The sequence below is a fragment of the Anopheles gambiae genome, chromosome 2 (assembly GCF_943734735.2).
Source record: "Anopheles gambiae chromosome 2, idAnoGambNW_F1_1, whole genome shotgun sequence".
Taxonomy (NCBI): domain Eukaryota; kingdom Metazoa; phylum Arthropoda; class Insecta; order Diptera; family Culicidae; genus Anopheles; species Anopheles gambiae.
In genome coordinates, this window is record NC_064601.1 from 81,393,079 (window position 1) to 81,408,121 (window position 15,043).

At 44.6% G+C, this 15,043-nt stretch overlaps 1 protein-coding gene across 5 annotated transcripts; it reads left to right on the forward strand.

The window, feature by feature from the left end:
• Nucleotides 1-139: 139 nt before the first annotated feature.
• Nucleotides 140-12,070, forward strand: LOC1274931 (plasma membrane ascorbate-dependent reductase CYBRD1). Of its 5 annotated transcripts, none has more exons than XM_001688479.2 (6): nt 140-315; nt 2,144-2,461; nt 7,402-7,622; nt 7,695-7,917; nt 8,900-9,049; nt 9,127-12,070. In XM_001688479.2, exons 2-6 carry the CDS (start codon nt 2,343-2,345, stop codon nt 9,272-9,274), a joined length of 861 nt encoding a protein of 286 aa, XP_001688531.1. In that variant the 5' UTR covers nt 140-315; nt 2,144-2,342; the 3' UTR covers nt 9,275-12,070. The 5 variants fall into 5 exon arrangements, with proteins under 5 accessions (XP_001688531.1, XP_061498343.1, XP_061498345.1 ...); XM_061642359.1 differs by lacking the exon at nt 140-315 and adding an exon at nt 1,009-1,254; XM_061642361.1 differs by lacking the exon at nt 140-315 and adding an exon at nt 1,359-1,462.
• The last annotated feature ends 2,973 nt before the right edge of the window (nt 12,071-15,043 follow it).

A 15,043-nucleotide genomic window follows, 5' to 3' on the forward strand; every position in this document is an offset into this window, starting at 1 on the left:
CGACCACCACCTCACACATTCTCTCAGTTGCTTGCTCGCTCATGTTTATGCTGTAACTGTGTCTTCTCCAAATTTATTAGCTCGCCACACTACTCGTCTTGATAGTAGAGCTGCCGAAGCATACCGTTGGAAATAGTTTTCATGCGCTACACAGGACGCAAGGACGCCAACGACACGCCGTCAAAGCCTTTCCACCCAAAGCGCTATAACATCCCCACAGCGGTATCAACAAAACCACGCGATAGCCACGCGGACGCCTGCTTAAAAGGAATACGCAACGCATGAAAGAATTAGTTCCACGTTCACACACGTTTGGTGAGAAGGCAGTTCAATTATTTAAGCCCTCAGCGCGGAGGGGTTCCCCATCCTCAAGAAGTGCCCGAAGGTTATTGCATTATTGAATCGAAATATTTCCCGTCATACAACCCAAAACTTGGGAGTTTCTACGCAAAGGGTGGATTTTTTGGGTATGTGTGTTGTTTCTCAAAGGGCTAACGAACATCGGTTTTTTGGGGGCAAGTGTAATTGAATTTGAAGCTGTTCAAACGAGGGTTTCTGCACCTTCGCCGTTACCAGTGGACAGTAACAGTTGTGTCGATAGTGTGTGTGGTTCAATTTTTTTTTTCGCCCTCCATTCTAAAGTTTATTCGGCAATCGACAGGTGAAAACGAACGCAACGGTTTAGCTGCACTTAGAACGCTCCGTACCTTGCCCCCACCCATCTTGCAGCTTGTTCAACCAAACTTCCCGCTCTCAAGTGTTTGCGCGTTCATCTGTGCTTCTGATGTGTGTTTTCTTCCCTGGGCCCCATGTGCACCACACTCGAAGTAACGGCCGTTTGAATAATTTAAATGCAAAAGTAAATAAACCTCAACCAAAGTAGCCATCGCCGCAGCATCTCCATTCGATACGGGCCCTTGCTCTCGCGCGAGCTTTCCAACTCTCCAGGGGTGTTTTTCCGCGTTTCGTTGCTATGCTCCTGCTTCACAGCATCTCTTCCACTGGTTCTTCGGTAACATTTGCTGGAGTAAAACTCACGCGTGAAGCTAGAGCGTGCTAGTGCGTATGGAAGAGATGATTTCTCTCCCGCTCACAAAGCCACACACACACACACACATGTGCGGAAAAGTGATTTTCTCTGGTTTAGTACTTTGCACTCACTTGCTTTTTGGGCAGCTTTTCCGCCCTTCCCGAGAGCAGCAAAAGGGAGTAGCAGCATCACAGCACTGGTACGCATCTCCACGGGCCACCCAGGTAGTGTGTAGTGACACGGTTTTTACTGTGATTTATTAAGCAAAATCAACAAATTGCTGCTGGTGTTGCTGGACGTTGCCCCACCATCGAGTAAGGTCGAGTTTTCCCGCGCGCGCTTGTGTTACTGCTTTCATCCGCGTTCGGGCAGGGCTTGTCCCAAAACGCTCCTGACGACTGGCTTGTGCCTGTGCTACGCAGCAGGAATTGAGTGAGATAAACAAAGCAGTGAAGTAGTTCCTTTTTTCCGGATGCCACTCCCGGGTGCTCCCGGGCAGGCCTGATATATCGATTGGCGCGCAATACAGCCGCGGCCCTAGAAAGGGGGGTTTCCCGCCGCGCCCTTGGTTACAGATCTGACGCGAGAAGTTAGTTCTCGAGTGCACTTTTGTTGCACAGCGCCTAGTGAGACTCGTTTCGTATGTTCGATGTGCAAGAAACAAGACGAAGCTAAGGACAAAGACGGGTGGTCGCGACCCTTGGCTACTGCAACTCCGCTGCAACGCCAAGCCCGGGACAGTTCCAGTCCGCTTTTGCAGGTTGCATTTGCATACTTCCTGCTCTCTCTCTCGCGCTCTCTGTCTCTGGTGTGCGCTTCAATTTGCTCTTTCACTCTCGAAGGCTCATGCTTAGCCCACTCTCGAGCCTGCTCTGCTAACAGCAGCATGAAATCTAGCACATCTAGTGGATGAAGAAATTTAAATTAAATTTATCTTGTCCCGGAATGATAAGAAGATGTACCTAGGTGCCCTCACCTTCCGTCACACACACACACACACACACACACACACACACGCGCGCGCGTATATCATAAAGAGATTGCAAGATTTCAAGATTACGACATCTTTCCGCGACATCTGTAGCAAGTGTTTGGTTCGTTCGTTTCTTGCAGGCGCACGCTTTATCACAGCAAATCGACCATCGACCAAACCCAGTTCGGATCTATCACCAGCATCGCCGCAGTGTGTGTTATCCATCCCGCCCCCAGTGTTCCCGAGAAACGAACGCAGCGAACGCAGTCTGCCAAACCGCCGATTCCGCTTTCCCGTTGAGACGTGTGCCACTACTAAACCGCCAAAATAAAGCTCAAAATGGACGGATCCTCGGTGAGCCCCCTGCCCTGTGAGGCTCCGCTAGCGATGATGGAGAGCGAGAAAACGCCACCGAGAAGTCCGAGCCAGCACGATATGCCACCGCCGCCGGACGAAAAGTAAGTAAAGATAGCTGAAACTTATCTGAGTTAAGAAACGATATCATCCAGTCGGATTTACGCCTTTTTTCTAATGACCTCGGAATTATTCGCATATCACCCAGGCGGTAGTGTTATTAGAAGTAGTTTCTACCTACTGGAAATCTCTGAGTTTTTGTTCTAATTTGTCCCAACAACCATAGAGACCGGGGGTCAAAGGTTGGGTCTTCTAAGTCCATTTAAGGACTTAATTATACAGAGACTGAGTGTTGTTATCCACAATTAACACGGAAAATATGTCCTGCATATGTGCAAGGTTGTGTGATTTAAACCCATGACAAACACGCTGTGTTGTAAGGTGTATACGACGCTTGACGAGTGTATCACGGGACCAGACCACAGTCACGCACGCATAAGCTAAACCTCTTAGACAGGAACTACTTGGAGATATTCCGAGCCGCATTCGACAGCATCGTACAAAGCTCGTGTAAGTGGGTAGCTTCTTCATTCAATAATCATAAATTGAGTCGGGTACAGCCGGGTACGGGCTTCCTGCCACTCATCGAGACACCGATTGCAGCATCCCAATTATGATCGTACGCTGCCAGATTAGCCAGTCCCGAGATTCACCTTCTGTGTCGTCGTGAACCGTGCTCCTCTTTCTCTTTGGGTATGGTCAAGAAAGAAGTTTGTTGCTTTTTTAGTTTCACCCGGGCCTTGGACAGACTTTTGGAGGTATGTGCTAAGGTTAACCTATGTTCCACAAATACAGTCACACAATCCTGATCCGGGCGGGATTCGATGGAGAGGCTGCGATTAAAACCAATATAACCGTACACAAAAACCTAATCCCCAAACCTTCGCAGGTGTTTTAAATTGCTATCAAACTGCTTGTCCAAATTAGACCTAAACAAAACAACAAAAGCATCCACACTCCCTAGAGCGATTTAAAAGATGTTCCATTTTATGAGCTCTCTAATTGCATTTACACGCTTCCGTCAACAGCGTGTGGCCCCGGGTCCGCTAAATGTTCGGTGCAACAGTGTCCCATTAAACCGACCAAACCCCGATCCCCGTCCCGCTGCTCCCGGAACCAACAAAAAAAAACCTTCCAACCAACGAAGGAAGAGACAGACGAGAGAGAGAGCCCTTTTCAGGGAGAGAAGAAACTGTATCGTTTCGACTCTTGCCAGCCGAACGGCCACATTTAAGAGATAGAGAGCATTAGAGAGTCTCGCGATCGCTTCATGGGATGCGATCCTCCACCCCTTCCAAGTTTTGAGTTTTGAAAGAGAATTAGAGAGCCAAGATGTGAGCAGAGAGATGTGAGCCGTTTCTAGTAGCGAGATGGTGGCCGTGGTGGTGGTGGAGGTGATAAAACGTTACTGGCGCAGATTGAACCGTCCGTCAGTCAGGCTGGAGATGCTGATCACATTTGCAACGCTGCAACGCTGACGCGCACGGGCACGGGCTTTCACGGGTCGCGGTTTTTTCCTTCTTATGTTTTCCTCCGTATTTGCCTAAACGACGTACACAGCGAACACAGTCGCGAGCTGAAGGTGCTTTTCTAGTGTACCGTGTGTGTGTGTATCCTGTGTTTGTGGGGGCTGAATCATCGAATCGCAGTTGCTCTTTTTTCTCGTTCAGTCTGATCAGAAATAGCTAGCGAAATAGTTCAAACGGTCGGTAGACTGTTCCGTGTTGAAAGTGTCCGTAGAAGCGTATTGGCACGCTTTTACCTGTGGTTTAGTGTGAAATTGCTGTGTTTCTGTGTTCTATCGCCGTGAGTTTGTGTGTGTGTGTGCGTGATTTGCTTGCCCCGCCAACAACATGCCGCGAAATTCCACCACCACCGGAGGGTAAGGCGGTTATTATCTTCCCGATGGCAGTAACAATTTACTGTCCGTCACGTGTCGCGCGCTTACCTGTAACTATGAGGTGGTCATTCCCTCGTGACCCCTAACCCAACCCCATCCCTACTAACCAACCATCCTGCACCGGGGGCAGCTTAATTGAAAAATGATGCAGCAAATAAATGGGAAAATGTAAAATCAATACTCCATCCTCGTGCGAGTAGTTGCTCCAACCACTGCTCCAACTATTGATTTGTTTTGCCCGGCTGCCGAGTATATTAGTTTCCTGGTTTTGGTTTTTTATTGTTCGTACCCGTGATGCGCTTTGATTTTGTTGTGCGTTAGCGATTGCCAGAGAAAATTCAAATGCCCAAGCGAGCCAACCACATAGCAGCAGGCCGGATCTTCCTCTTTTCGGTGAGCGTGGCGAAACCGTTTCACATCGATCAATCGATCGAACGGTTTGAAACACAGGGAAGTGTTGACGTGAAGGGGGTTGAGGAACCCAGGAACTTGGGGGGGGGGAGGTAATTTTCCAACTACCAGGTGTTTGCGCGCGCGAATCGATCAATGCGCGCGGCCGGGGTCGCAAGAGAGTGCTGGCAGCCAGCCGGCCGGAGGGGTCGGTTTGATAGCAAAAAGAAAGTGAAAATAAACCTGCCATACCGATCCGGTCGTGTGGAGAGTGTGCCCGGAGGGAAAGCCGCAAGGAAAACACATTCAAATCCGTGCCTACCACCTTCCCTCCTTCGAGTGCTTGTTTTTTTTTGTATGTGAGAGAGGACGGCTCCGGACCGCAAACACACCGCACGTTTGGACCGATCATAGAAGCTACCCCCCCAATTCTCCACCTCCTCTCCCAGTTCACTCTACAGGTGGGACTGAAATGGCTCCCTTTACAAAACATAAATTGCCCGTGCGAAGAAACGAGAGAAAGACTTGAGCCACCAAGGTGTGCGTGTGCGCTCTGTGGGGAAGATTGTGGGGTCGAGGGGAAGCTGGAGCTTCGTGTAAACAAGTTTGATTTTCCACCCACCCACCCGCTTGGTGGCGGGAACGCTAGAAGCAATAGACGCGATGCAGGTTCAGATTGCGCACCGACACGATGCGCCACTCGACGGCAACCGCAACCGCTGCAGCACGTGTGTGTGCGCGCGCGCGCGGTGGATCACTCGCAAGGGTTAAAGAGAAAGGGCTCGTTGAAGGTGAGAGGAAAAGAGGAGCGAAACCAGAGGAAGGTTACTTTCACTCTCGTACACTGCGAACGAACGAACGAGTTCCCTCAAGATCTTGAAACGTTTGAGCAGGCTTTCGAGCTGGTAGAGCCCTCTGGCAGCGCTGCAGTGCCTTGTGCCTGTGAGGGCAAGGAACTCTGGAACTAAGCTTTACTTCCTAGGTGGACGCCAACCTGCCTGCAGGCCGCCGGGCAACATTCAAATCAAGCCATTAATATGCATGCTAGGGACGGGCGTGAAAGGGAGGCGCATCGAATGATACAATCAGGAAGAAAAGGGGATGGCTTCTCTGCTGGAAAATGCGCGCAAGGTTAGCGCTGGCAGTTTGCTATGACCATGGCCGGGAAAAGCGAACGCATTCGATGGCGATAGCTTGATTGCATTCCTGTTTTTGAATGAGCTTTAGCATTTAAATTAATTCACTTCGGTATTTCGGTTCGGTTCCTCTGTTTCTCGCTGTTGCATTATGCTGTTGCAACTTTTTCTTCCGTTGCATATTATTCATGTAAAGCTTATCGAAGAGGGGGGAAAATCACAAATTACTTCATAACAAAAACTCTTTGTAAAAGACCATTGCTCTTTAAACGCCACTATTTGCTAACTGCGGACAAATAAAACCTGCCGCTCCCGCAATGTCCCAAGCCACCAAGCCGTGTGATCGTGTACGGCCAAGGATCGTAAATTAAAATAGCATGAAATTATCGCACGCTCGCACTGGGCCAGTCCGCGAGACGGGTGGAAACATAATGGTTTACATTAAACATCACCCTGCTGCCAACCAAAAAAAAAAGTGTCATAAACGGCGCCAGCTTCGAGGTGATGTCGTAATGTCCAGCCCATTCCCAGCGCAATGCGCAATCCGCTCTCGCGCGCGCCCCCCGCCTAAAGAAAAATGATGAACCTACGCCGGCAGCACAGATAAACCCATGCCCATTGGGGTGATCTCTACCACAGCCACCCACCCACCGCCATGATCCACGCCCGTGTAGTTGATTGCTCGTTGCTTTAATTATCGTGTCATTTTATCACGCGCTAAAGCGTCCCACCCGCAGTCCGTCGGAGATGGATGGGCATCAAGTTTACATTGCCTATTTATGGTGTACCGACGGGGACAAAACGACCAAACAAACAGAGAAAAAACAGACACACACACACAGACACATCTCATTTAGCGTGTAACACTAGAAGTGTGTTTGTGTGTGTGTGCGTGTTGGGAACTGGGAGTCAAACGGTCGCAGAATCGAGCCAAAAAACAAGTGGAGCTGCGGTTGAGAAATTGAAATTGTTTAGGCTTGCAATCGCAATGAAGTCGAGTTGACGCACTGTTGGCGCGCGGACGACGCATCCACCCACTTGCGGGCCGTGCCTATTGGAACTCGTTAAATGAGCAGACCCCGGCCCCGGTCCTGGCGTCCCATCGCATCTCGCCTCGACCCGCTCGTCTCGACTTGTGCCCGGGGGCCAATTAACTAAATTGACCTCTTCGCGTCAACTGCGCGGCCAAGCACACACCACGTCCGGGTGGTTGCGACGACGACGACGACGACGACCAAGTTGATTCACCACAGCAGGATGTCGCTCGTCCCCGATCCCCCGTTGAACCCACATGATCTTGGGTTGGGTTTCCCGCTTGCTTCCCGATCGTGCCCGCGTTAGGAAGCTGCGGGACATAGAAGACCATCATCATTGGGAGGGCGTGTGGGCACGAGAACGAGAAGGATAGTGGAGCGAGAATAATGGCAAAGGTTGTTGGGGGAAGATTGAGATTATAAATTCATTCTCCTCACTAATCGTGTAACTCAATTACCAGCTGCCCTTAGGATCGTCCCGCAGGCCATCCCTAACCTTCCCTGCTTGCTTTCTATTTCTACAGGCGATACGACGACGATGACGATCGCGTCTGGAACTGTGGCGCATGGTTCGAGTACATACTGGTCGTGGTCGTCTCCTCGATCCTGCTGATCGCCGCCTCGGTGCTGACCATCTTCTGGACGATCTACTACCGGAAGGGCTTCAACATGGACGACCCGAAGCTGCAGTTCAACCTGCACCCGGTGCTCATGATCGGTGGCTACATTACGCTGTCCGGATTCTGTAAGCGTTTGCCTGTACCGTCCGGGGACAATAGCTGGACCGAATGTTTCATACATGTTCTTATCATTGTAGCCATCCTGCTGTACCGAATCTGTCGCTGCTGTTCGCACCTGATCGTCAAGCTGTGCCATACCTTCTTCCACGCCTGCTCGATCCCGTGCATAGTGATTGGCTTCATGGCCGTCTGGGATTCGCACAACCAGCAGCAGATTCCGAACTTCTACTCGCTGCACTCCTGGCTGGGCATGATCACGATGGGACTGTTTGCGCTGCAGTTTGTGCTGGGCTTCTTCAGGTGAGTGTCTAGTTGCAGTGAGTATTCCTCCACCGACGTAAATTAAGGATATCAATATCTCGGATTCAAAATTCAAAAAATTGAAAAAGTTTTAAATTTGAATCCATCGATACATCAATCATCATCAATCTCGAACGATATGTAAATCTTTAAAGATTCTTAAATTTCTTTCTTCAATTTTCTTAAAAGATTCTTTAAAATTCTTAGTCGAAATTCTCTAGCGACTTATGATTCACTCCTTCCAAGGTTTTTCCTTTGTTTATTCACCAATCTGAATCTTTGAATCCCTCCATCATCCGGAGATCACATATCAACGTGTGCGTTAGATACTTCAAACGTTAACTCTTTAGAGATTCGTATATCTTTAGCATTCATGAATCTTTGAAGAACGAAATAAGTCTTGAAACAAGAATCTTTGGTGATGCGATTCGAGATTCAAAGAACTCTCCAATGAAAATTCATTTAAATGAATCGAGTGAGGAAGATGGAAGGACCTATGTATTTATTGATTTATTTAATTATTTACTTATTTATCTATTGATTCTTCATTAAGTACCTGGCTTCCATTGCCAATAAACATCGCTTAAAATTAAAGGACCCATAACTAAGCGTTCCTATGATCTTGAGCCGTGCTCTTCAACCTTTTATAGGACCACGGACCACTTGTGTTTGAAAGTACATTTGCCGCGGCACACATCTATTAAGGACATATATTTTGTAAACTTTATGCACAGCTTTTTGTTCAAACTTATGCTTTAATATTATTCTAGACATGCCTGTTGGAAATCTAATCTTAATTGTGGGAAAAAATGAACGATTTGTAATGTAATAAGCTTTTCTTCTTTAAAAAAAATCAAATCTTTCGCAGGTCCGCGGACCACAGGTTGAAGACCACTGATCTAGAGCAATATGATCTTTTAAACATCTATCAAACAAAACGCTACTCAACTTCTAATCTCCTTTTTGTTTTGCCTTACCACAGCTTCCTGATTCTGCTGTGCTGCGAGAACGCAACTTACAAGTTCCGCTCCACCATGGTTCCGATTCATGCCAGCTTCGGTGTGGCCACGTTCATGCTGGCCATCGCTACCGCCGTCACCGGTCTGACCCAGAAGGCTCACTTTGAGCTTGGGTAAGTTTGGTTGCAATCTCCCTCCCTTCCTCCCCTCCATACGCGAAACTCATATCTTGCTTTTTCATCTTTTTCAGTGAAAACTACTCACAAACCGTGGAGGAGGGCATCATTATGAACTCGATCGGAGTCATCCTGACCGGGCTGGGCATCATCATTCCGTTCGCGGTACGACGCTCCAACTCGCCGGCCAACTGCAAGGTGTACGTCACCGAGCGTATCTAAAGCAAGCAATTTTTTTATAAGCTCAATCATAATATCTAAAGGCTAGGATGGAACGGCTGAAACAAACCGGCCAACCCACCCAAAACCCCGAACGGTGGGGACTGCGAGCCGATTTAAAAATCAAATTCAAACGGTCGAAAACAAAGGTGCGCGCGTACGGCAGACGGCTGCAATGTCGTTTAATTTATGGATCGAATAGTTAATGACAAGAGGTATTTACGTACTTTAGTTTTACGACAGCGTACCCGGTACGGCATGCGGTGCGACGATTTGTTATGTTTATTTTAACCACCATTCCCGGCTACAACCTGGAAAGGAATTGTTTTATTATCAACACGCGCACGTGCGTGTGGATGCGTGTGCGTATGTTTGTGTCTAATATATCTTTCCGATTGTTTGAATGCTGTGTTACGAGTGTGAAAAAAAGTCTAAAAGGAATGGCAACATTTTGTTGATCTAATAATGTTATTTATACAACTCCTTCCGCCGACTGGAGACTGGTTGATCTCGAGCGGCAATGTTTAGAATACGTTACGATCCCCCTTCTCACCACATTGAACAGCACATCGAAGCAACAACACCCGAAAGTGTGACACATGAAAAGCAAAAAGAAAAAAAGAGTTTTTAATCTGAAACGCATCAAAACCGCAACCGCGAATCGGTCGAACGTACGATTTTGAGTCAAACACGCAAGTCAAGCGCGGGCGACCGAATGAATCCATATACCATTTAATCACTAATATGATACAATTTCTTCAACCAAAACCCCGCTCTCCCATATTCGTCAGCTAACCCAAGTAGGTGTACCGCCCCAAGTCCACAAGTAGACGACTTGCGAACGCTAGGAAAGTTGTAGACGGCCAAGAAAGAAATGATAGTAAGTAAGCTAAATGAATCAAAATCATACACACAATCCCACGTAATTAAATGAAAAAAAATGAAGAAAAAAAAACACAATGTTAGTGCCAATGGTGTAAAACCCGCGCAGGATACTGTTTATAGAAATAATCTCCCTTTTTCTCAGCGTGTTGTGTTTTACGGTTTTGAACATTCTTTTACACTGTCTACATACATTCTCTATCCCTATCTCTCGTAACGCATAGCATTAGCTGATCCGAATATGATGAAACATTTGCTCATTTGAAGTGGACGGAATTGAACTTTACCTATTTATCGAAAACGAGAATCAATCAAACCAAACGAACCATCGGGATTTCAACAATATAGCAAAACGAAAGATAAAAAGAGATAGTTTAGATAAATTTAAACCTCATCCCTCTCTCCCTACCCCTCTTTTTCTAATGTAATTCCAATACTTACGGAATGGGCGCGCTGATATACAGCGGCATCCAGAAAATCGATTTTAGAGGGCGACCATTGAGTACGAGATCGAGTAGACAGATACAAGAGCAAGCAGAACAGAACAAAATCAACACAACAACAACAACAAACATATGCATATATTTAATGAAACAAAAAATGTGTGTTCAAACAAAAAAGTAACGTATAAATTATTAAAGGAAAGAGATGAAGAAGAAGCATAAAACAACATACATACAAGGACAAGATAAAATGAATGTTTGTTGCGGAAACGTAACGGATGTGTCCAAAAGCATGAATGTAATCAAGGAAAAAACACAGCGCAATGAGGGGAAAATGGAGGATGATAATAAGCATACCGAGGTCCGAAGAATGAAGCGCTTGCTGCGTTGTACGGGAAGGAAAAACCCACCAAGTTTTTTGCAAACATCTGCTCTTTACATAGACGTCGTTGCAGCGTGGCACATCTTGCCACGCTCCGAGGGTGAAGTTACGGTAGCATTACATTACATTTCCACGAAAAACAACAACAAAAAAAACACTATATAGTGCGTACTACTACAGCCTAGTGAACGATGTAATCCAAAACAAAAAACAAAAATTTAAAGTCGTATTTACGTAGTTCAAAGAGAATTCCCTAAGAACCTAAAATTCGTCTCGCTGCAGCAAGCACCTACGCTGGGTGCTTGGGATGGTGTCACGCTGTATTATTACGGATACGGCACCGGCGTTGTTATTTGTTTCCTCGTTATGTTTGTCTTCGTTACGTTCCCCACAAGCCATAGGTGCGCGTTTGCATAGACCGCTACGCTATAACGCCACCGAGATGGCAGACCAAACCACCTTTTACGATTATTATTATTATAAAGTAAAAAACAAATTACTTATAAATACAACAGTGGATAAAGCCAGTGGAGTAAGCAATCAAACGATATAAGAATGAATTTACAACCTCCCAAAAAAAAGGAAAAAAAAGAAGAAGCCAACAGCAACATCCTACACCATCCGATCGAAAACAGTACAATGTATTTGAAAACCGAACGTTTGTTAGAGGGCACGTATTTATGTATCTTCTCCGTGTGTACCTTTGTTGTGCCGTTCGAGCACACCCACATTAAATGCAATTCGCCCGGTACCCGGTGCCCCGGTGGGGCGTGCTCAAAATTTGGTGTGCGAAACACTCTTTGAATATTTACATATATATTTGTCCGTTACTTAGCTTAAAACCTGCAATACAAACGTGGTCGGGGACGGAGGACGAGCGAAACCGGAAAGGGTACGATTGACGCATTAATTAATCTAACGCGAAAAAAACCCATTTTTATACACACATAGCATGATGCAAACCAAAATTTTTGCTATCGTCTCATTTCCTAGCAAAATGTTACAACACATAACCAAGCTGTGGAAAACTCATTTCATACCATAAACACAAGTATATGTAAAAAATAAATAAAACAAGATCTGTAGGGAAAATGCTGGTGCTCCGTGTGTTGTGTTTTGCTTGACCAAGGATATTAAAACATTTCATTTCATGTTGCATTATGAAAGAACATTATGATCGCATTGCTTCCTACTGATTTTAAAAATATCACCGGGTTTGCCTAGAGCTTCGTTCGTTGAAGCATTATTTTTCCCGTGACCATGATCCTAGTTTTTACAAATAAGTTTGATTAATTCTTCACCAGGCCAATATTATTGTTTCACTTTTCTTCAATCGTAATTCGCAAATCCATTCACAAATTGAAATTGTTTGGAGAATGTCTGTGATTGGACTTTGGCGCATTGTACCATTGCAGCACGTTTGTACTGTAATGGTAATTGGCTGAATGTGAGAATAATCATGACGCATTCATAACCAAATCGATTGATTTCGCTTACCCATAGATTCCTATCAAATTTGATTCGCTTAGTAACCCTTTTTCATTCCGTAACAATTTTACACGAATGAGTGTGAAAAACGGGAGGGAATAAAGATGAAATGTATAGATATTTTGATTTAACTAAAAATATGTTCATTCGTTAGGGATTATTATATGAAATATGTAATAAAATATCATCAATCGACTCTATGTATAAAATACAGTCTTTCCCCGATTTACGCGAATAATGCGTTCCGGAGATATTCGCGTAACTCGGATTTTCGCTTAAGTCGAATATCACGTTTTACAGCCAAAATATACTTGATTATTAATAATTATAATTAAATTATTAAATTTGGTTCATTTATGTAATATATCACTTTTTTAATGCAATTCGTATACAAAATTCGATAATTTAAGTATTTTGATGATTAAAAATTTTTGAAAAATTGCAAATTATTTTTCATTTCACAATTGATGGAGAAAATTGTACTAATTTGACATATGAACCGCCAAAAATAAAAATTTGCGTAAATCGAGTGTCGCGTAACTCGGAGAAAGGCTGTACACATTATGCTTACTAGTTTTACTACTACTACGACAACTACATATTTATATTTTTCTTTCATATTTTTATATTAAATATTTGATATGTATTTTTCCACACCATACTCACTACATGTTTTACTTTGACGATGATTATTCGCATGTTTACAGCAACATTTTGAAATTTTACTCCTTTACAGGTATAACGAAGCAACGTCTGGTACTGGTCTATTACATTTTATAGCACTACTATTAGAAGAAAAAATACAATTCTTCCCTTCACTATACAAATTCTGGAACTGGAACTGTATAGGTTTCAAATCCGGATCAAGTAATCAAGTATCGTTCCGAATCCAATTGCGTAACAGTTCTATAAAATAAATGCAATAGCGAGCTATTTCTGGATTGATATGGGTATGGGTATGAGTATGAATTCAGTATCAGTTCCAGGAGTTCATGATTGGCTCTGGAAGAGATAAGTGTTCATGACCGATTCCAATAACGTTATGGGTTCATTATAGGTTCCAGGGCAGGTATGGGTTCATGATCAGTTCCTGGTATGACCAGTATAGGTTCCAGGACCGTTATGGGTTCAGTATCGACTCCAGGACTGGCAGTTCAGAACCCACTTTATGTCATGTGCAGTTCTTGAACCAGAAAAGGTTACATATTGATGTCAGGGCCAATATGGGTTAGATTCAGATATTTAAGTACTTCAATTTAAATTGAGTTTCGAGACCATAATTTTCGGCTTACTCTTTAGAGTAAAGGAAATCTTTGAAATTAAGTTGCGGAGCCCTGTAAATTGGCCAAATTATCCAGCGTTAGATCAAATAAAAATTCAACATTAAATTACATGAGCTTGCTGTACCCTGCAAACAACAGCTAATAATTTATTCACATTTTCCATTCACGTTTGTGGACGGACCAATTTTATTTTATATATTATTTTTGTACATATTGCGTAGCCGAAAACAACAACATTGATTTAACCATTTCAAAAAAGGTCGTTTTGCTTCTGTTAGTGTTATTATCGATTTTATTTGATATTTTATCAAAATATTTAGTTGATTGAATTGACCTTCAAGCTTCCAAAAAGTAAAATAAACACATTCCCCCGGCATATTTTATGATCTTTATCGTTCTTTCGCTTATTTTCTATATTCTTTATTATATTCTTTTCTATCTTCTAAAGCAGTGATTTTCAAACATTTAAACGTTACTTTTAGGTAGGGAATGTCCGCTTAATTCTCGGTTTGATCTCTCAAACCTTATCTGTAACCTCTAATCTCATCAAACTTCCTATGTTTTTTATTGTTGAAGCTTGATTTTCGTCTTTAAAATCCAAAAATAAAATTTTGATACAATAAGCTATGTATTTTAACTTTTACAAGGCCACCATGGACTCTTTCGAGAGCCGCATACGGCCCACCGGTCGGAATTTGGAGACTCCTGTTCTACAGAAAACATTTTTTGAAAAGGCTTTCTTTTTCTTTTCCTCCTAGATTTTAACGTTCCTCTATTTATAAAAAATATCTTCATACGTTTTCTTGCTGTCTTTACAAAGCCGGTATGTTTGCGTAAAGTGATTGTCGATTGCTGTAAGATCACGTGTCACATTAAACGAGTCACCCTGTCCCGCCAACAGACGGTCAAACCGAGAGAGCATTTCTCCGCAAGCAGCTGTTCGGTTATGAAGCGCGCGCGCGAGAGAGAGAGAGTGTTGTGTGGTTGCGCATTGTTATTATGTTTTTGCAACTTGCATCTTTGGCAGATGCCCTGTCCCCATCCCACCTGCACCTGCACCTTTCGCCAGTCGCCCTTCACACGCAAACACAACAAAACGGTACCACCAACACCATCGTGAGCAGCGACCCATCGACACCAGCGTAACCGTCGCGCGCGTCTTTGCCGTCGCGCAGCAATTCCGTAGCGAATGGAACTGTGATGCGCGAGAGCCCATCACCCTTACCCAACACACCCTCCCCCTGCTCCTTTTCACCCTCCTCTTACACGTCCTCCTTCACTACAACCCAACAGG